The 21,497-nt window shown below is 41.1% G+C and overlaps 1 protein-coding gene across 1 annotated transcript; it reads right to left on the minus strand.

Annotated features, from left to right (window-relative positions):
* Positions 1-1,531: 1,531 nt before the first annotated feature.
* Positions 1,532-20,806, minus strand: LOC122997404 (basic proline-rich protein-like). The gene is made up of 4 exons (XM_044373504.1): positions 20,798-20,806; positions 20,088-20,348; positions 1,886-3,502; positions 1,532-1,696 (listed from the first exon to the last, which is right to left on the minus strand). The coding sequence occupies exons 1-4, from the start codon at positions 20,804-20,806 to the stop codon at positions 1,532-1,534; spliced, it is 2,052 nt and encodes a 683-aa protein (XP_044229439.1).
* Positions 20,807-21,497: the final 691 nt, after the last annotated feature.

Genomic DNA, 21,497 nt, shown 5'->3' on the forward strand with positions numbered 1-21,497 from the left:
ATCAGCAGACTAATTATAATCGTTAGCTGCAGTCGTGAATAAAAGTAGATTTAAAGATGCAATTAAATGAAAAGAAGCAGGATTCAGGAGCTTCTTAAGACGCTCTGAGCTCATGAATCTATGATGATTTCTATTAACCTTTTAGTTTTTAAACTTAAAACAGTTTGTTTGATGTATTTTAAGATCATTTTAGCTTTAAGATGCTTTTAGGAAACGAGGCTCTGAACCAATCGTAATTCAGCTGACAGCGAGAGACGACAGGTCACCTCAGGATCTTCAAACAAAACCTCACAAACGTTTCTCCTGCAGGAAAACTTCATTCAGTACAGAGTTCAGCCTTGTTTTGATTGATTTTTACACCCTTTCTGTCAATCAGAGGAGGCCAAACAATCCAAGAAACTTCCAACAATCAACGACTGACTCGCTCTCTCCTTCGAATCAATACTTTCTCCTCAGAGTCGACCTCCTTCTCATCCTTCCTGCTGTAAACCCGCCTCCTCCTTCTCAGCAGAGACGTTCTGATCACACAGTTAAAGACACGTTAGAGTTTCCTCCGCAGGTTACTGACGACGCTAAACTTCATTAAACGCTTGAAAGCAAATTAAAGTTCAAGTTGTTCAAGTTGTTCAAGTTGTTGGGTTTATGAAAGTCAGCATCCATCTATCTATCCATCTATCTATCCAGACAGCCGACACAGTTTGATTTTACATTAAGTTTATTAGTGTTTTTGATGAAGTTTGCACGTTTAGTTAAATTTGTATCATCGACACTGAAGTTCTGTTATCTTTAAGTTGTACTAACATCATGTTGCTGCTGGTTGGATCTGTTAAATACCTGCATATAACTACCAACCTGCAACAGCCAGAGGGGGTTCATGTTGCTCATTTTGTGTATTTATTTTAGAGTTATATTGTTTATATTCTGCTCAGTTAATATCGAGTCAGAAGCAAACTGTCTATGAAGTTAAATGGTTCAACCAGCCAGTTTATATGAAGTTCAGTTTAGTTTAGTTTAGTTGAAACTCTTTTAGTGTCCAGTTTAAGTAAAAAAGCACTTTTTCTCCTGAACCCAACAACTATATTAACACACTGTTACTATTTTAACACCGGTGACAGTCGAGCTTCTTGCAGATCAGCAGCCAGAAACTAAACTATAACAACGTACAAGTGACATCTGTACAGACACTGAGCTTCATCTGTGATGTGAAAACATCAGATTTACAGACTGTCAAAGTTCAATATTAAATCCCAGAGACACACATACTGCACAGCCGCTGCTTGTTTGTTTGTTTGTTTGTTTGTTTGTTTGTTTGTTTGTGTGGCAGGCTGTGTTATAGAAACAAACACAAACCCGATCGATCAGCAGTTATAATTCAGAGTGTTGATCCGGTGAAATGTCACAGCGAGTCTGAAGGAAACGAGCTGAACCGTTCTCAGTTATTGAGGTCCAGGCGACCGTGTCTCCTAGTAACAACATCGCTATAAGATTTGTTTACTTTAGCTGTTTCTATGGCAACAAGTATAAAGCCAGTTCAGCTCGACTGGGAAGAAGACGACAGGAGCGTCTCATACACATACATGAAAATTCCTTCACAGGTTGGTTTCTTGTTTGTTTGTTTGTTTGTTTGTTTGTGCGGCTGGTTGTTGTCGCTCTGCAGTGAAGTCGGGTCAGCGTCCATCAGCAGAGACACAAACCGCTGAGAGAACAGGAGCATGATGGGAGGAATAAGAACGAGGCGATGAAGAAAAAAGAAAGCAGCATGATGTGTCAATTCCCATTCCCATCAGCCCCCAGTGAGACACAGCGAGGAGGAGGAGGAGGAGGAAGAGGAGGAGGAGGAGGAGGAGATCAGAGGAGGAGAAGGATGAGGATGAGGATGAGGAGGGAGAGGAGGAGGAGGAGGAGAGGACAGAGGAGGAGGAGGATGAGGATGAGGAGGGAGAGGAGGAGGAGGGAGAGGAGGAGGAAGAGGAGGAGGAGGAAGAGGAGGAGGAGAGGGAGGGGGAGGAAGAGGAGGAAGAGAAGGAGGAAGAGGAGGAGGAGGAAGAGGAGGAGGAAGAGGAGGAGGAGGAGGAGGAGGAGAGGTCAGAGGAGGAGAAGGATGAGGAGGGAGAGGAGGAGGAGGGAGAGGAGGAGGAAGAGGAGGAGGAGGAAGAGGAGGAGGAGGAGGAGGAGGAGGAAGAGGAGGAGAAGGATGAGGATGAGGAGGGAGAGGAGGAGGAGGGAGAGGAGGAGGAAGAGGAGGAGGAGGAAGAGGAGGAGGAGAGGGAGGAGGAGGAGGGGGAGGAAGAGGAGGAAGAGAAGGAGGAAGAGGAGGAGGAGGAGGAGGAGAGGTCAGAGGAGGAGAAGGATGAGGATGAGGAGGGAGAGGAGGAGGAGGGAGAGGAGGAGGAAGAGGAGGAGGAGGAAGAGGAGGAGGAGAGGGAGGAGGAGGAGGGGGAGGAAGAGGAGGAAGAGAAGGAGGAAGAGGAGGAGGAGGAAGAGGAGGAGGAAGAGGAGGAGGAGGAGGAGGAGGAGAGGTCAGAGGAGGAGAAGGATGAGGATGAGGAGGGAGAGGAGGAGGAGGGAGAGGAGGAGGAAGAGGAGGAGGAGGAAGAGGAGGAGGAGGAGGAGGAGGAGGAAGAGGAGGAGAAGGATGAGGATGAGGAGGGAGAGGAGGAGGAGGGAGAGGAGGAGGAAGAGGAGGAGGAGGAAGAGGAGGAGGAGAGGGAGGAGGAGGAGGGGGAGGAAGAGGAGGAAGAGAAGGAGGAAGAGGAGGAGGAGGAAGAGGAGGAGGAAGAGGAGGAGGAGGAGGAGGAGAGGTCAGAGGAGGAGAAGGATGAGGATGAGGAGGGAGAGGAGGAGGAGGGAGAGGAGGAGGAAGAGGAGGAGGAGGAAGAGGAGGAGGAGAGGGAGGAGGAGGAGGGGGAGGAAGAGGAGGAAGAGAAGGAGGAAGAGGAGGAGGAGGAAGAGGAGGAGGAAGAGGAGGAGGAGGAGGAGGAGAGGTCAGAGGAGGAGAAGGATGAGGATGAGGAGGGAGAGGAGGAGGAGGGAGAGGAGGAGGAAGAGGAGGAGGAGGAAGAGGAGGAGGAGAGGGAGGAGGAGGAGGGGGAGGAAGAGGAGGAAGAGAAGGAGGAAGAGGAGGAGGAGGAAGAGGAGGAGGAAGAGGAGGAGGAGGAGGAGGAGGAGAGGTCAGAGGAGGAGAAGGATGAGGATGAGGAGGGAGAGGAGGAGGAGGGAGAGGAGGAGGAAGAGGAGGAGGAGGAAGAGGAGGAGGAGAGGGAGGAGGAGGAGGGGGAGGAAGAGGAGGAAGAGAAGGAGGAAGAGGAGGAGGAGGAAGAGGAGGAGGAAGAGGAGGAGGAGGAGGAGGAGGAGGGAGAGGAGGAGGAAGAGGAGGAGGAGGGAGAGGAGGAGGAGGGGGAGGAGGAGGAGGAGAGGTCAGAGGAGGAGAAGGATGAGGATGAGGAGGGAGAGGAGGAGGAGGGAGAGGAGGAGGAGGAGGAGGAGGGAGAGGATGAGGAGGAGGAGGGAGAGGAGGAGAGGTCAGAGGAGGATGAGGAGGAGAGGTCAGAGGAGGAGGAGGAGGAGGATGAGGATGAGGATGAGGAGGGAGAGGAGGAGAAGGATGAGGATGAGGAGGAGGATGAGGAGAGGTCAGAGGAGGAAGAGGAGGAGAGGTCAGAGGAGGAGGAGGAGAGGTCAGAGGAGGAGGAGGAGGAGGAGGAGAGGTCAGAGGAGGATGTGTGAGAGCAGACAGAGTTTCTACTCTCTCAGTACAGCAGTGAAGTACAAACAACACTGCTGCTACTGAAGAACTACTGAAGACTCTGAAATCCTCCAAAACTCCACAAGTTCTGTTTATACGACACTGGACATCATCATCATTAAAATAATCACCATTATGACCATCTGACGGACTGAAATTATACCATTAATTAATTTCTTGATGCGTTGTACGTCAGTAAACGGTTCGTATTCCTGTTTCTCACCACAACACAACATATATAACCAACATGCTCAAAGAATTGTTTTTAGAAGGGTTGTGTTGTTGTTTATTTTGGTAATGCAACAGTACTCTGATACGTAACATAACGTAACGTAACGCAACGTAACGTAAGGTAAGGTAATGTAACGTAATGTAACGTAACGTAACGTAACGTAATGTAACATAGTGTAACATAACATTATGTAACGTAACATAATGTAACGTAACATAAGGTAACAAAGCGTATAGCATAATGTAACGTAACACGACGTAACGTAACACGACGTACACATTGATTCATCAATGTCAATAATAAAACTTATTTAATAAATCAGTTTTCTGCAAAACGAGAACTTTTTTCTGTTAATTCTGTATTAAAGTATTCTGTATTCTGTATAAAATAGGATTTTAAAGGAATTTTACTTGTAACGGAGTATTTTTACATCGTGGTATTTCTACTTTTACTTCAGTAACACTGTCGGCCGTTTACTGCCTCAGTCCTCACAAAGATAGAAATACAAAACCACACACACACACACACAAATACACACACAGGCAACCTGTCATGAACCATTTACACACACCTGCACAATCCAGATACAAAAACACATAAACAAACACACTAATGAGGCCAATATCACACACACACACACACACACACACACACACACACACACATGAGGATGTATTATAACAGGATCAGACGAAGTCAAACTGTGAAGAAAATCAGTGGAGAAAATTCCAACCACAGGCTTGATGTGGTTGAAATCATGTGACCTCTGAAGTTACAACAGTTCAGGAGTCTGAGGCTGCAGCTTGTGATGCATCCTGATCCGAACACACGCAGCGCATTTATCAAACACACGCAGCGGGATGGAGGCGCAGTCTGCGTGTTTAAAGAAGCCACGTTCACAATAAGACGGTTACATTCATAAACGCAGCTTCTCTCTTCTTCAGCCTTCTGTTAAGACTGAAATGTACGGAAGCCCTGAGAGGAGATTCCAGTTTCTACGTCTGATCTTAATTCTTTTCGCTCTCGTGTTCATGAGTTAAGAACAAGTAAAAAAAAAATCATTTTTTAAGTTGTTTTTTTTCATGTGTGACAGTAGCAGGTGAAATTTATTTTTATTTATTTATTTTTTTTATTTAATTTCTTTTATGGAACTTAGAAAGATTATCCAGGCAAAACCTTTTTTTTCACTTGTGTTTAACTCTTGAACACAAGAGAGAAAAGAATTAAGATCAGACTCAGAAATTGGATCTCCAGAAATGTTTTTCTCGCTTGCGCCTTTCAGGGCTTTTTGTAAAACATGAAAATTTAGTAGAAATGCTGTCGTATCACTGACAGAACAGATGGTGGCAGTAGTGCTGCGCTTCTTTGAAAAGGAAGAAGAAACATAACAACAACAACAACAACAACAACGGCGGACGGCTTGTTGTTCTCTTTATCGTCTTCTCTGACAGCTTGTTTAGCGTTTAAACGTATTTACGTATTTCTCTGCTCAGACTGTTGGAATCTGCTGCAATAAACTAAACAGGAAGTAAACTGTTTCTTCTTCGCTGGTTTTCTGTGGCTGACTCGCTTGTCTGTCCTCTGCAGAGAATCACCTGTTACTGCAGAAGTTTTTCAGTTTGAGAAGCACGTCTTTCTTCTGTTATTCTACAGGAATCTCAATGACATCACATAATAAAAGTTGCACCACGACGTTTTATTTTGAAACCGTCTGGATTATATTAAAACCGATGGTCGTGCTGAGAGGTTACAGGAGTGTGATGATACGTCTGTGTCTCCTTCTTATCTCTTGTTTTTAGTCTGAAGAGCTTTTAATGATTATAAACTGTTGAATTATTACTATTATTAAATTATTGAATCGCTCATAAAGACATCAAACATCAGTGTGATTAGATCTTATAAGATGAGTTCAGGTTATAAAGTCTTCGTTTTACAGAAGAAATAAATCTGTTCTCTTCTAACTCATCATAATCTTCAGAGTTATTGAGGATCTACTTATGAACATATGTTGTTTGTTTCCTCTGTGTGTGTGTGTGAGAAACATTTTGAGTCACACAGGAAACAACAAAGATAAAACTATAATATAGATCCGTGTTTCCCGGCTGCTGTGACCTCGGGGTTCAGACATCAGGTCAACATCGACAAACACTCGTCAGTATGTTTCCATCCATCCGCCTGTCAGCTAAACAACATGAAAACCAACAAAACTCAACTACGACTGAGGATTAAAGGATCATTCTGGTGATTTTCTATATATCTATATCTATATATCTATATCTATATATCTATATCTATATATCTATATCTATATCTGTATCTATATATCTGTATCTATATATCTGTATCTATATATCTATATCTATATATCTATATCTATATATCTTATTCCTCTGTTGTTGTCCAGAAACTATTAAACACAGCTCAGTGAGTCACATGTTCCTTCATCATTTGATTTAGTTTGTTTATCTTAAGAATGAAAATCACAGAGTTTACAGTGAAATCCGTCCCGACAGTCTGATTCTTTTTAACACATATCAGACAGAAAAACGTGATTTATTTTGGTATAAATGAAGTGAAACAGTGAAACTGAGACGAGGTGTCGGATCACTGCGGAGCTGCAGATGTGTGAAACATCATCACACATCTGCAGTCAGCAGGAAACTAAACAGATGGACGGATCCTCTTCCAGAAGCTCTGAACACCAACACTGATACAGAAAACTCCTCATTCTCTGCTTTTAACGTTATATTATATTGATTATTATTTTTTAAATATGCATCATAATGAAGGCCTCGCTAGTGATGAAGGTATTTTACCTAAGAAAAAATAAATCCTTGATCAGTAGTTTAATAACCAGGAAACATGTTGACAGTTCAGCTGATTATATGAACTTTACACAGTTTAAAGGAAACAACATCATATAGAAGTTTAAATAAACTGAGATCACTGCTGCTTCTCTTCACTCTTTTAATCACTTTTTAAAAAAATATCTTTTTGGTCATTTTATGGCATTTCAGTTTGTTTTAACCTATTTGTGTTCTGTTTTTACTGTGAAGCTCTTTGTAAACTTCCTCCTCGGTGAACATCATCATCACACTGAGACCCTTCAGAGGAGCCGGTCTCAGTCTGGACCTGAATGAATTCTGGTTCCTTCCTGTCGTGTGAGGTGGGAACGTGATGTAAACCAATGGGGAACGTGATAGTGTATCTCTGCTGTCAGGCTGCAGGAAGGAAACTAACCAACTCTAACAGACTCACCTGGAAGATGAAGTCACTAGCTTAGCAACACTAAGGTTAGCATTAATGGTAGAGATACGATAGTGAGTGTAAATCCATGCACACGGATCACTAAACCTGCAGGTCTGATTCCACCGAGCTACATCACACACGGGTGTAATGTTGAGAACATGTGTTACCGTAGTGACAGCGATGGACACCTGACTGTTAAACCGTCGTCTCTGTTGAGATGCATCACTGCTCCGACGTTCACTGACCACTGACCGTAAAAGCGTGTTGTGTCACCGTGACAACCGTCAACAGTGAGTTGTCATGTGATTGGCTGCTGCAGCTTCTTAACAAGGTTATTCTGTTTTGATGTGTTTGAAAATGTTACATAAAACATAGTTAATGTAAATGTTTTGTAACGTGGTGAAACTTTATTAAAAACGCACAATAATCTATAATAATAATAATAATAATAATAATAATAATAATAATGTGACAGTTAGCAGGAGAGATTTATATTCATCACCTGGAAGAAGAAACAAACTGCTGAATGTGTTTCTGTGCGTTAACGTGAGATTTCTCCTTCAACATCAAAAACCTGCACAAACAGCTTTACAGTTAGATGGATTATGAGCAGCGACTCTTGAACTCGACCCGTCCGTGAACCGCTTCATTCCTCAGAGAAGAGTCAACAGATCAGGACTGTGTTGTACTTACAGCGGCTGCTCCGACACCACGAGCCTTTGGTGTTTGAAAGATAGAGAGAGAGAGAGAGGGAGAGAGAGAGAGAGGGGGGGGGGATTATTTACAGATTATCAGTCTAAAGAGAGGTTTTAAAACGACCTTCTGACTCGTTCCCACGTCAAACCGCAGACTGACCTCCACTCAGGGGAGACCAGTTCTCATCTTCTGTCTCATTATTTTAAATTATAAACACGTTTATAAAATCAAACTAACAGCTTCAGATTTCAGGAAAAAAAAACCTCATTCACATCATTCTCTCAGTTCTTTTTAGCATCCAGCTCTCAGCTGTCGGACGTGTTCTTGGAAGTATCAGCAGGGACAGAAAACAACAACAACACAACACTGACAAGAAGACAACAGGAATATAAAGTTGTGGACAAAACGTACAAAACCCTCATTATGTTAAAGCTGCTGTAACTGATATTTATATAAGAACAATGTATGAAGTGACGACACTGTCCTCAGGAAAAAACAACACAATCTGTCCTTTCAGACCCAGAAACACAGACGTTACCACCAGAGATCACTGTTCACTTCCTGTTTCCAACTGACAGTCACGTACACACATCATCCTGCAACATGCTGCAGATCTACAGTACTGTGTAAAAGATGTTTAGAGTCTTCTCCATAATGCAGCAGCATCAGGAGGCGTCTGATCATCTGCAGCCAGAGTCATAAAGAACCTCAACATCACGGAGTCAGTCTGGGATTAACATGAAGAGACAGAAGCAGCAGAAGAAGAAGAACTGTGGCGACTTCTCCAAGATACAGGAACAACCGACCTGCCGAGTAGCTGAAACACTGAGAACTGATCTGCTATTTCAATCATCTCTGTGACATTTTATTGACCAGAAGTTGTTCAGATTTCTCTAAATCCATCTTTCAGGCTGGTTCTGAAGCTATTTACATAAATTCTGCATTATTAATGAGCACCTACTCTGATTGGCTGGAGGTGTGTGGAGGTCGTTAGCTTAGCTTTAGTACAGATATATTATGTTCCTTTAGCTGAGGACCAGAGAGAAACCATGTTTTCAAACTATCTGAAGACTGAAGATGAAACAGAGTCTTGCTCAGCAGTCTGATTGTCTCAGATTGTCTCCAGGAATGAGTTTCAGCTGTTCCTGATGTTAAACTTCCATCCTCTGGAAGGTTGTAAAGACTTTTCATCTGCTGAACAACCAGCAACATGGCGAGCTCATGATGAAGCTTCCTGAAGCTTTCTGGTGTGACGTAGTAACGACTTTCAAAATGTCAAACTTCAAAAGACAGAAGAGACACAAAATAATTCTCAGAGGCCACAGTGATGCTTTTAAATGTCTTATTTTGTCTAAAATGTTCAGATTCAATTAACTGTTATATATGAAAAGGCTGAAACCATCAAATGTTTGTTATTTTTACCCAAAGAGTGACTGAAATGATCAACTGACAGCCAACAAATGGTTACAGCTCGACTGATTTCAGTTAAATAATAAATGAAGTTTGTATAAAATGGTCTTAAACCAGTAAAACCAGCAGTCTGCTTCTTTAAAGCTGCTTCACAGGAAACTAATCCAGCTGCAGAGAGTCAGCGATGGTGTGTGAGAGACGGAGTTTTGGTCCTTTGACTGTAATCCAGACCTCAGCTTCACCTCCAGGGAATAATCTAATACATGCTGGACTGTACATGAAATATGTTTCCCTCTGTTACGCAAACTCATTACAGCCTTAAGTCTCCCTGCTGTGTGTGTGTGTGTGTGTGTGTGTGTGTGTGATATGATATATATTAGCTGCACATATTTCCTCTATCAGTTGATCTTTTTATCCCTGGTGTCTGCTTTCACTCCTTTTCATTCTCTTTCCCTTATATAGCTTATTTTATGATTTTCTATATATTCAGCGCCGTCCTCGATTTCTGCCTCCACACACACACACACACACACACACACACACACACACACACACACACACACACACACACATACACACACACAAAAAGATCCATTTGTCTGTTTTTCTGGTTCAAAGCTGTGAGCAGTGTTGGTCGGGACCTCGCACTCTGGCCCGTCGGGATCATTTTGCTTTTTAAAAATGAGGGATATTTCTTACAAGTGTGGTGTGCTTTTATTTTGAAAGTTTGATTGACATGTGTACTGTCAGGTGTGTAGAGACAATAAGTAACTGCAGCTGGACACAGAAAAATACTCATATATTTGAATGGAGAGTGTGAGTGAACCCACACCTTTTTGAACATTTACTGCTTCCACATAGTTTTAGATACAAACTTCATTTGAACTTTAAATGAGTCATGAGACTTTGACCTACAAATCTTGAATTTACATGTTTTTTCTATCTTCTATTGTTTTTGAGATATTAGAGTGTGAGTTTTAAAGTCTTTTCTTGCTCCTCTTGTGATTTTATAATGAGTGTGTATTGCGGAATGTTTCACAGCACTGAGGGAGTGACATCACCAGGAGCAGTTGGAGAGGAGGATTTTAGAGTACGCTTCTGGTGAAATATCTTCATAAATCCCATGACTTTGGCCAAATCTAACATTAAAAATCATATTTTAGTAGGAAATTTCATGGTGAATCCATTGATACAGGTTTGAAAGTGGTCAGACTTATAGATTAGACGTCAGAAGCCTCTGTTTGACACAAAGTTCATGCCCATAGATTGCCTCCCCATTGGTTTACATTGTAAGGGTGATGTGGCACTGCAACTTTCAGGGCTTATTAAATCCAAACCGTTCAAGTTATTACAAAGTTTTTAACAACTTTTTTCAGCATAGTGTCATAAGTCATGTATCAAAGCTTGAAGCTGATACCATTAACGCCCTCGGAGGAGATAGCATTTGTTCGGAGTCCGAAATTGGAGCAAAGTTATTTTGAAATTGAGATTGCAGACTTCCTGTTGGATTTAGGTCAGGGGTGTCAGTGTATGAATTGTAGGTCTTGATGAGACGAATAATTGAGTTTTGGTTTGATCTCCCTACGACATTCATGCAGGCCGTGATGGCCATTTTAGTTACATAGGTGGCGCTAGAGAGCACATTTTGGCACTTTAGGGGTTAATGTTTACACACTTTTACACTATGCGTGCCAAATTTGGTGAGTTTTTGAGCACGTTTAGGGGACTATTGTTTTACAGTAGTCCTCTGCCTTGTGTAAGTGTAAAGCGATGCCTCATTTCATCAACAAACACTATGACGAAAAATATTTGTTGATGAGCTTTTTTATTAATGCAAACAAAACTAAAAGTAGATAAAAAAGACATTTAAAAGGAGAGTTATGATGAAATGTTTACTGACTGATACTATAAGACTTTAAAATGAGGCAGCGTCGACTTCATGAACCATGAAAGTGATTTTTTGTTCCTCAGGTTGCTTCATATGATGCTTTTAAAGGCCTGAAGAGGTGAAAATATCCAGCAGAAAACAATATGAATGCTGAGTTAGTGAGATGAAGCTGTTTACCACCAGAGGAAGTGGTCAGCGGTTCACATCTGGGTTGGATGGACGGAGACGTTGTTTACCTCCCTGTTTAGATTTATAGATGTTCTGAAGGAGATATTAAAGCTCTCACGGGAGGTTCGGAGCAAAGTCTATAAAATATTTGGCCTGTTTCACTATAAACAAGGTTTTATGGGAAAATCCTGCGATAAGAAAAGGAAGAGAACATTAAGGGTTGAGCCACAGCTGCTGATGTATTTGGGGATGAAATGTTCTTCTCCTGTCAGTTTCTCAGTATTGTACAATCAGCAGCAAACTCTCTGTATGTTAAAGTGAAGATAATATGATAAACGGACCTGGACACTGGAGCGACAGGTCTGACAGAATATTGTCTATAAAGCACATTTATACACTATGTGATAATTCATTGATATTATTGGACTCCAGTCAGAGTTCAAACGTTTGCTTCTTGGTATTTTCTGCACCTCATGAAGGACTGAGGCTGCTTTTACTATTTCTGTGTGAAAGCAACGACTCAGTGAACGTCCTACCTGCTGATATGAAGAACTGTGGTTCCATCAGTACATTCAAGACCAAATTAAAACATCAACAGGAGACGAATCAGCTGTGTGACCACTGAGCCTGGTTTACATTATTCATTTTTAATTGACATTGTGGGTGTTTGTGATGTGCTGTTGTGTGTTTTGATTGTAACGGACTACAGATGCAAATTAGCTTCAAGCTAACTCTGGTGCAGTGCATCATTTATGCTTCATACTGCACACTGTCCGGTTCAATAAATCAAATTATAGATCTGATTGGTTGGATCGGTCCTCGCTGAGCTTGCCGTGTTTTTGTTAGGTTTTGTCCTCGCAGGCTTCCTTACTGCAGACGAGGTTATACTACAGAACCAGAAGAATGGAAGTGCGCTGTCGTAAGGATCAGTTCCAGCATCATATATACGAGTTTATGTTAGCAAAGCTGAAAGACTCTAAATTCACCGCTGACACAAAACCTTGATGTTTGTTTTTGTTTGTTTACGTTGTTTCCTGCAGACGTGAGAAGTACGTTTTGTTTTTTTAATGTTGCAGGAAATGTATGATAAAAACTATTTCTTTCATAACAAAACAAGGGATGCAACTAATTAATATTTTCATTATTGATAAATCTGGCGACTATTTTCTTAATTAATCAATGAATCGTTTTGTCTATAAAACATCAGAAAAAGTTAATTTTTTAAAGCTGAAGGTGACATCCCAGAGACTCTACTGAGCATGCTCCAAACCCGGCGTAGAAACACGACTTCTGGCTTCGTTCACACCGCTGAACAACAGACTGTATCCACTTCTCATTAATACATCCACGGACACAGCAGAGGTGGCTGATGGGAAACTATGCAAGGTCCCAACCTGCCCATCAGGGGAAATCTAACCATTCACACACTGACGGCAGCCGTCAGGAGCAATCAGGGGTTCAGTGTCTCCTCCAGGGACACATCGACATGCCGCTCCACCTCCTGAGCCTCTGATAACAGGAAGTTATTTTCTGTTCAGAGACTCCAAACGTCTCTAAAAAACAGATGATTGATGATTGAAATTCTCTTCTCTGACATGAAATCAGCGTCTGGCAGCTGCAACACAATAAAGACTCTGAACCAAACACTTTATCAGATAAATGATAAATGTTTCTACCTGATCTGAAAGTTTCAAAGGTTTGTTTTTTTTGATTTGATTCACATTATTTCAATTCTTGACTCAAAACAGATTCTTGATTCAATAAATGAGTTTGACTGCAAACATCCTGATTAACTTATTAAACATTAATAACTGTAACGTTTGTGCTGCTGTTGTTCCATCAACAACCTTATAAACTAACATTATTACAAACATTTATATTTGGGATTTATGAAAAGATAAGAATCACAATTCTTTTTCTCTGACTCGAACCAAAATGTTCCTTCATCCACCTCCTCATATATAAATGTAGCTGTGTAATATTTTAACTGACATCATTGGATACTCACATGTGACTTAAATCACTTTTCAACATCCAACAAACCTTCACTTTATATCTGTATCTGATGCTTTTGCACCTCGTTAGTTGTATTTTATCATTAATTGCATTTTATACTTTATATTTCTTATATTTTGTACTTATATTGCTTTAGATTCTTCACTCTTTATCGCTGATATTTATATATTTCTGTCTTAAATACAAATACATCATCTGATGTTGATGCATCTGCAGTTTTTGTTGTGCTTTCATGATGACAATAAAGTTCTTGAATCTTGAATAAAATCACCAAAATGAGAATGTTTCCTCTTAGAGCTACAACCAGCGATTGATTATTTCCATTATTGATTAATCTGCCGACTATTTTTCTGGATTTATGGACCAATCGATTGTTTCTGTTAAACATCTGGAAACTGTGAATCTGATGTGACATTTTCAGATTAGATTAAGTTTATTGTCACATTATCCTCAGAAATGTTTGACATGTTTGCTTTAATAAATAATAACATTTGTGTTGTTAATTGACTGATTGATTAATCAGCTAATCGCAGCTCTAGTTTCCTCTCAGCTCCATCTTGGTCTCTGTTTCTCTTTGTGTCTGTTTAGTTCAGATTAAATTAATATTCTGTATCGAACACAACAAGTATTATAAGTTGCAGTAGTGCTTGAATGAAGCGTATCTGCTGACTCTCTGTTGTTCTCGGTGTTTCATGTGAACTGTGGAAACCATTTAAACGCTCCGTCACACTAAATGACTGAAATTCACATCAGATACTATCAGCCGTGTGAAGCTGAGCCGGAGCGTTTCCAAGCGGTTGCCATGTAAACATTACAAACACGAAACAAAACAATAGATGAAATATGTGACGTAAACCCAGAGCGCTGCCTGCAGGTTCAGCTCTGTGTCACACACAGACGTCTGCAGAGGATTTATAAAGCTGCTGCCGGAGCTGAGCTTCACACATCTGAGCTCTGGAGACTTCGGGGGGGTTTGGGATGAAATGACCACCTCCACCAGAGGAACCAGGACAATGTGGACAAATCGTCTGAGCACTAAGTATGAACTAGACTCAGTTTTATTGGACTGGAGGCAGAGACAGATATTTTAAAATCTGGACTAATAAAACCAAAACTATCTGATACCACAGATTTTTTGGTTTATGACCCTTTAAAACTTTATTTGTGAGCAACCAGCAGCTTCCACTCATCTGACACTGAAGTACCTTAAAGTGCCGCTGATGGACTCTCAGTCAAAAACCTCCACTTCTCTCTAGAAATACTGATGTTTTCAGTGAGTCATTATGGCTTCAATCTCTAAATTATTGCTCCGTTAATAAGATTTAAAGACTTATAGTAGCTTTGATGTCTGCCATGTGGGTGTTGATTGACAGCTGTGATTGACAGTCGGCTCACCTGCTGCTGCGAGACTCACACTGAATCAGATTATTGGTTTAATGTGACTTGATTATGATATCTGCCCCGTTAGCGCAGTCTAGCTAAAGTAGCTAATGTTAGCCCAGTGCTGCGTCTCAAATCACGTACTTCTGTCAGTACACTTTCATGTAGTACACTGTGTACATTATATACTTACTGGTGTAGTGCGCAAATTTCTACAGAGTAGTGTCGTCTCAAATCAAACACAGCTGTTGTGCACTTACTGGAAATGACGATTGCAAATTAGCATTAGCTAGCGTTAGCATTCGTGTTATCGTTTGCACTACCAAATCATTACAGACTGCTGATTAACCCAAAAAACATACTGATGGCTTATATCCCACAACAGTATAGTGGTGCTTAGTGCTAAAAAACACATATATAACTCACATTTGTATAATGTGGCGATGTGGTCGCCATTTCTAGTTTGAAAAAAGGTCCCTCCCCTTCCGCTACGTAGTCAAGATGGCGACCATTGAGGGCGAGAAGTGTCCATAGTTCCACACTAAACTTTTTGACCGTTTTGAGTGTGTTTTTCCATACTTCTCAGTGTGAACGCACTGATGCACTCAGAATGTTGAGTTTAAGTACAGAAGTATGCGATTTGAGACGCAGCATAAGTTATACATGTGTTTTTTAGCAATTAATTTAGCAGTCTGTAATGATTTGGTAGCGCGAACGATAACACGAATGCTAGCGCTAGCTAATGCTAATTTGCGATCGTCATTTCCGGTAAGTGCCCAACGGCTGTGTTTGATTTGAGACGACACTACTCTGTAGAAATTTGCGCACTACGCCAGTGAGTACATAGTGTACACAGTGTACTACATGAAAGTGTACTAACAGAGGTGATTTGTGATTTGAGTCACAGCTCAAGTGTGCAGCTCTCGGTGTTCCCAGTAAGCTAACGTCACACCTCGCTATGTCCATCTTTAGATACAGACTGTGGTTGTGAGAAGTTGGGAAGGATTTTAAATTATGTAACTTTTAAAAGATGCAAAAAAACATAAAAAGTGCATTATTTCTCATAAAGAACAAAAGATAGATTCCTGGGAAATAAAAATAATGAACCACACTCACCATAATGTCCGTCTCTACATCCTAGTTTACTACAGTTATCAGACTGACATATCTGTGTTCAACCAGGTGTAAACAAAGACAGCAGCTCCAGTCCAGTGTGAGATGATTATAAATCAGATCTTTTAACCTAAAGTTAAAGGTTTTACCAAAAATCTCACACTGATTTTTTTTATAATTCATTCAATCTCTGATCATTTTGTTGAACTGACTACATCAGGATCAGAGTTTCTCCTGCAGGATGAAAACACACTGCAGTTCCAAAAATGTCTCTTTCAGCAGCAGAAAACACTTTTCATTTGTGCTCCATTTCCTTTCCCGTCAGACCAGCCAGCATCACATCTTACTAAACAGCACCCGAAGGGGAAATATTCAGCTTTTTGGGGTTTTCTGTTTCTGTTTTGTGGTTAAAGTTCTAAAACTTGAGATGAACGTATGTAGAAATGCTGCCTGCAAGTCAGAAGTCAGGGCTTCAACCTGTTCTCAACGCTTTGTTTGCAATGTTTTTTTATAACTTGCTGACGAGCTGACGTTGGCTTGTCGCACATGCTCACATCCGTTCTGTAGCTTTGGTTGCTAAGTTGGTTGCTAAGGTGTTTCCATGTGTTGTTCACGTTGTCCACTATCATAAGAAGTTGACATTTGAGGTAAAGAAGGAGAAAAAGAAGTGAAATCCTGCTACTATAGTTTGTTTACGTAGCCTCCGGAGCCGGAGGAAGCTTCCTGAAAGCTGACCAATCAGAACAGAGTGGGCTCATCAGGAGGCGGGGCCTTAAAGAGACAGGAGCTAAAACGGCCTGTTTCAGACAGAGGCTGAACTGAGGGGCTGCATAAAGGACCAGTAGAAGATAAATAAGAAGTCTTTAACTGGGAATCATGCAAAGATATTCCAGTAGAGCCCCAGAATATAAATATAGAGGCTGGAGATGTGCAGAATATGTGTCCTTCAATCTGCAGTTTTAGTAAATACCACACTAACTTAAAAAAATAATTAAAATTGTGATGACCTAAAGGTTTGCACCCCTGATTTGACTTAGTAAATATCCCCCGAAGATAAAATCAAAGTCAGGTGCCAAAATGAACAAACATTAGAGCTAAAAATATCTAACATCAGCGTGTTTGGAGCGATAAGAACAGATCACATCTGCAGGTCAAAGCCAACCTCTTTCAACCTGTCAGGTTTGTTTGTTTTTTTAACAGAGAAGTAAAGAATGCAGTGAAATGTCATCAAAATGTCATCAAAACACAGTCTCAGCGCCACATTAATGTGTCACATTAGCCTACATTTCTCTGACTGCTGGTTTACAGGAAACCGTGTCTGTTGACATTCTGTACGTGTCGTGTGTTCACATCCATCAACCTGCTGCAGGCGTCTCAACCGGCTCATTCATATGGAACACACACACACACACACACACACACACACACACACACACACACACATAGCACTTTACTCGGTGTGGTAATTGAAGTGTGTGTGTGTGTGTGACAGAACATTTCCCTGAACACCGAGCAGCCATTAAAAACCAAAACCAGGATATGAATGAGAAACGATGCTGCATTCAGGTCCCATCAGAGTCGCTGTAATTACCAGTTTCTGACACGCAAACAGCATTCAAATCAACATCTGAGTCATAATTACAACTGAGAAACACACACACATCTAATAATACAGAGAAAATCCAACCAGGATGAATGAATCACATCAGACAAAGTTTGTCATTTAAGATGATTAAACAGTATTTAATAATGATGTAAACGTTCTCTACCATCCATCATACATCATACTAGAGCTAATTAATTAATCATTAATTGATGACTCAATCCACAGAAAATCAACCAGCAACTATTTTGATAATCTAATAATTGTTATTAAGCGTATAAGTCATAAATTAACTGGTTCCAGCTTCTTAAATGTGAAGATTTTCTGCTTTCATGTGTTTCTGCATAATTGCAAATTAAATATTTTGGGGTTTTGGATTGTTGATCTTTAGCTGTTGGAAATTACAGCGAGCATTTTTCACTATTATCTGACTTTTTATAGATTAAACGATTAATCGAGACATGCAAGCTGAAGATGTTTCCTTCCTTCAGGTTTTGAGATATTTGACTCATACTGACGTTAGATGTTCAGTTTACTGTCATCACGGACTAAAGAAACCAGGAAGTATTCACATTGATGAAGCTGGAATCAGAGAACCTGATCAAAACCTGGATGAATAAAACTGAAACTATCTGCATGAATTATAATTGGAGTGTTGTTTTGATCATCAAATAATCATTCCCAAACATTCTCTGGCTGCTGATTGGTCGATAACCAACCTTGGACTTCTGGGAAAGCGTGATAGACGTTTCATTGACTAAACGATGAATCAGTTAATTGAAAAAAGATGAAATCGATCATGAAAACGATGGTTAGTTTGCGGCCCTGAGCGGGTCAGAGCTCTTATCTGCTTGTGTGTCAGTGACAGATGGTGAGAGCCGTGACTTTTCTTCCACACAGTAAAAACCGGTTTGAACCACAACCTGCTGAGTAAATACCAACCTACCCGCAGAATATCAACACAGCTTTCCTGTCGCTGCAGCTCGTCGCACACTTTCAACCCCCGACTGAAAACAGCGGCACGGAATCAGACCGACAGTCGTTTTTAAAAAAAAAAGCCAAACGCTCTGAACAGTCAGTGGAAAGTTGGCCTGAGAGAGAGAAACCAGACCTGGCAGCTCCGACAGCTTTATAAAACAACACATGTTGAATCGATGCGTTTGCAGACGGACGTTCTGAATACAGACGTCAATATGTGTGTGTTCAACGACATGCAGCAGCAAGCCTGCAAATCCATAATCAATACCAGATGCACCAGTACGACCTCAGCGACGTGGCCGCGTTATCAGTCCTCCTCCTCTTCCTCCTCCTACCAATCAGCTGAAACATCCTGCAGGTTTCCAGTCACCTCACCAGTGAAGAAGAAAATATAAAGTCGACCTTTCAGCCCGTGACGTCCGTGCAGCAGCTCCGAGGTGTCGAAGCAGAGAGAGAGATAACGTTTCTGCACCGACTCCTGCATCAATGTTCCTGTGTGTGTGTGTGTGTGTGTGTGTGTGTGTGTGTGTGTGAGTGTGAGTGTTTACATGAGGCCCAAACAGCCTTCTGTCATTTTTACAGACAGCTGTGCAGTTTGACCGATGAACCAAACGAAGCCCGCAGAGCAGAAAAGTTGCATTCATGCATCTAATAAAGAGACACAGTGTTCTGTTACTGTCTCTCCTCTTCATCGCTCATCCTCTCTGTCAGCGTCTGGCAGCTTGTTAATGACTCAAAAATACAAAAGCAGTTCAAGTTCTATTTAATGTAATTATGATAATAATAATAGTGAAATACATTATTTATTATTCTGAGCAGAGCTGTTAAACTGAAACCTTTGTGTTTATTTTAACTTTTTTTTAAATCAAACAGCATCACATGATCCAATTAAAATATGTATAATCATATTCAACCTATTGATATGAAATGTTCTCATTTACATTTATTTTCAATTTTTTTTTTCAATTTGTTCTGCTGTCAAAGTGAATTAGGTCATTGAAGTTTCCTTTCATCTGATCAATAGGTACTAATCAATAGCCTATATATGTATATATGATACAATCCAATAATCTTGTCGGTAATATGTGCCAGTAACATATATTATATGTATTATATTATACAGAATCTGCATTTTTATCACCTGAGGAAACTGCTTCAGTGTGTTTTTTGGGCGCAATAAACCGAATTCATTGATTAAAAAAAATGCTAATTTTAATATTGATTAGCTTGCTGGAACATTATGAACCTCCAGCCTACAATAAGAAAACTGATTGTTGTTAAATGAATGTGATTCATTCTTTAATTCAGCGTTATTTTAATGATCATAGAGACGTTTCTGTTAAAGGGACCTTTTAACTGGAATTGTTGCATTGCGGTGTCGCTCCCGCATCCACACTGAGCTCCAGTCAATATTTCACTTTATTGTTATTTGTCTGGTTAATTATTTACTGGCCGAATTAAAGGAAGATTTCTATCAATCCTTTAGTTGATATGAATGAGTTTTCTGTGTTAAAGTGTTTCTGTCAATAAGCAGATGAACGTTAAACTGCTGCAGTTTTCTAAGCAGTTCGCTCACAAACTGAAAATCAACCGTAAAGTTTGAACTCACCGTCGGGGCGGCCGAGGCGGGAAGCTGGAGCTCCACTAGCCGGTACGCATCCACCGCCGAGCCGTTGCCGCTCCACGCGGATGCCGCTGACAGCGCCAGAGTCTCCGTGCTGCGCGCGGTGCAGTTCGCCTCGTGGTCGCTGCACCGGATGATGCCCTGCCGCGCGGACCGCAGCAGCGCGCTCTGCTCGCCGCTCATCATCATCCTCCTCCTCCTCTCCTCCTCCTCCTCTTCTTCCTCGCTCCTCCTCACGCGCTCTGACTGCACGAGGAGGGAGAGAGAGAGAGAGAGAGAGAGAGCAGCTGATTGACAGGTGAGCTGATGTTTCATTTAACATGAAAATATGAAAACATGGCTCCATAAATCTGCATCTGGCAGAAACAAATGTTTACAGCTGCATTAACGATTATTTCACAGGTGGTTTTTACTAAATCCTGGAAATCTTCTGAGTAATTTGCAGGTATTTAAAGGACCAGTGTTTAGGATTTATGGGATGAAATGGTAGAAATGGAATATAATATTCATAAGTATGTTTTAATTAGTGTATAATCACCTGAAAATAAGAATCATTGTGTTCTCGTTAGCTTAGAATGAGCCCTTTATATGTTATTATATGTCATCCTCCACAGAGCCGCCATGTTGCACCGCCATGTTTCTACAGTAGCTCAGAGCGGACAAACCAAACTCTGGCTCTAGAGAGGGACTTTCACCTTTTTCATGTCCCCAGAATCAACAACGAAGCATCTCTCACTCTTGTTTTTGTGGTTTGCTGAAGCGGCTCTTATATAGCGACCAGCCCACCGGGGTTCTCTGGCCGCACACTACGCTCGGCTATTTTCCATATTTAGTTTGATGTTGGGAGGTTGAGGAGTGTTTCGATGTTCTAATGATGGTTTCTGCATCCGTGTACCTGGTGAGCTGTACTGTCCACACTTACAGTATGTGACACAGTATCTATTAAGACTGAAGAGTGATATTACTCTTATTGGTCCCATCAAGAAGAACAGATAATACAGATACTAGGGGTGTGCCCGAATACAAATACGTTATTCAGCAAAGCACAAATAGTGGGTTTTATACAAATATTTGTTTCATACAAATATTATAAAAATTATTTGTTTCTGGGAAGAAAAAAAGCCCATGTCAAACACCAGCGAGCAGGTCGGTTACATCACTATCTCAGTGTCTCTCCTCTGCTCCGCTGTGACGTCTATCAGCAGGTCTCAGTGAGGGGAGTCACATCCACCTGCTACATGACGCACATTTCATAATTTGGCCATCAGTCCTGGAGTTGGGGGTGTTCCCCAGAGATAAAGCTGAGCTACTGACACAAAGTGCTCCCAAGAGACTCTCCATAACCTGTTGTTCCTCTTCTGCTTTCCACAAAGTTAGGTTGTAAAAAATAGGCAA

Source organism: Thunnus albacares, chromosome 14, assembly GCF_914725855.1.
Source record: "Thunnus albacares chromosome 14, fThuAlb1.1, whole genome shotgun sequence".
NCBI classification, from domain to species: domain Eukaryota; kingdom Metazoa; phylum Chordata; class Actinopteri; order Scombriformes; family Scombridae; genus Thunnus; species Thunnus albacares.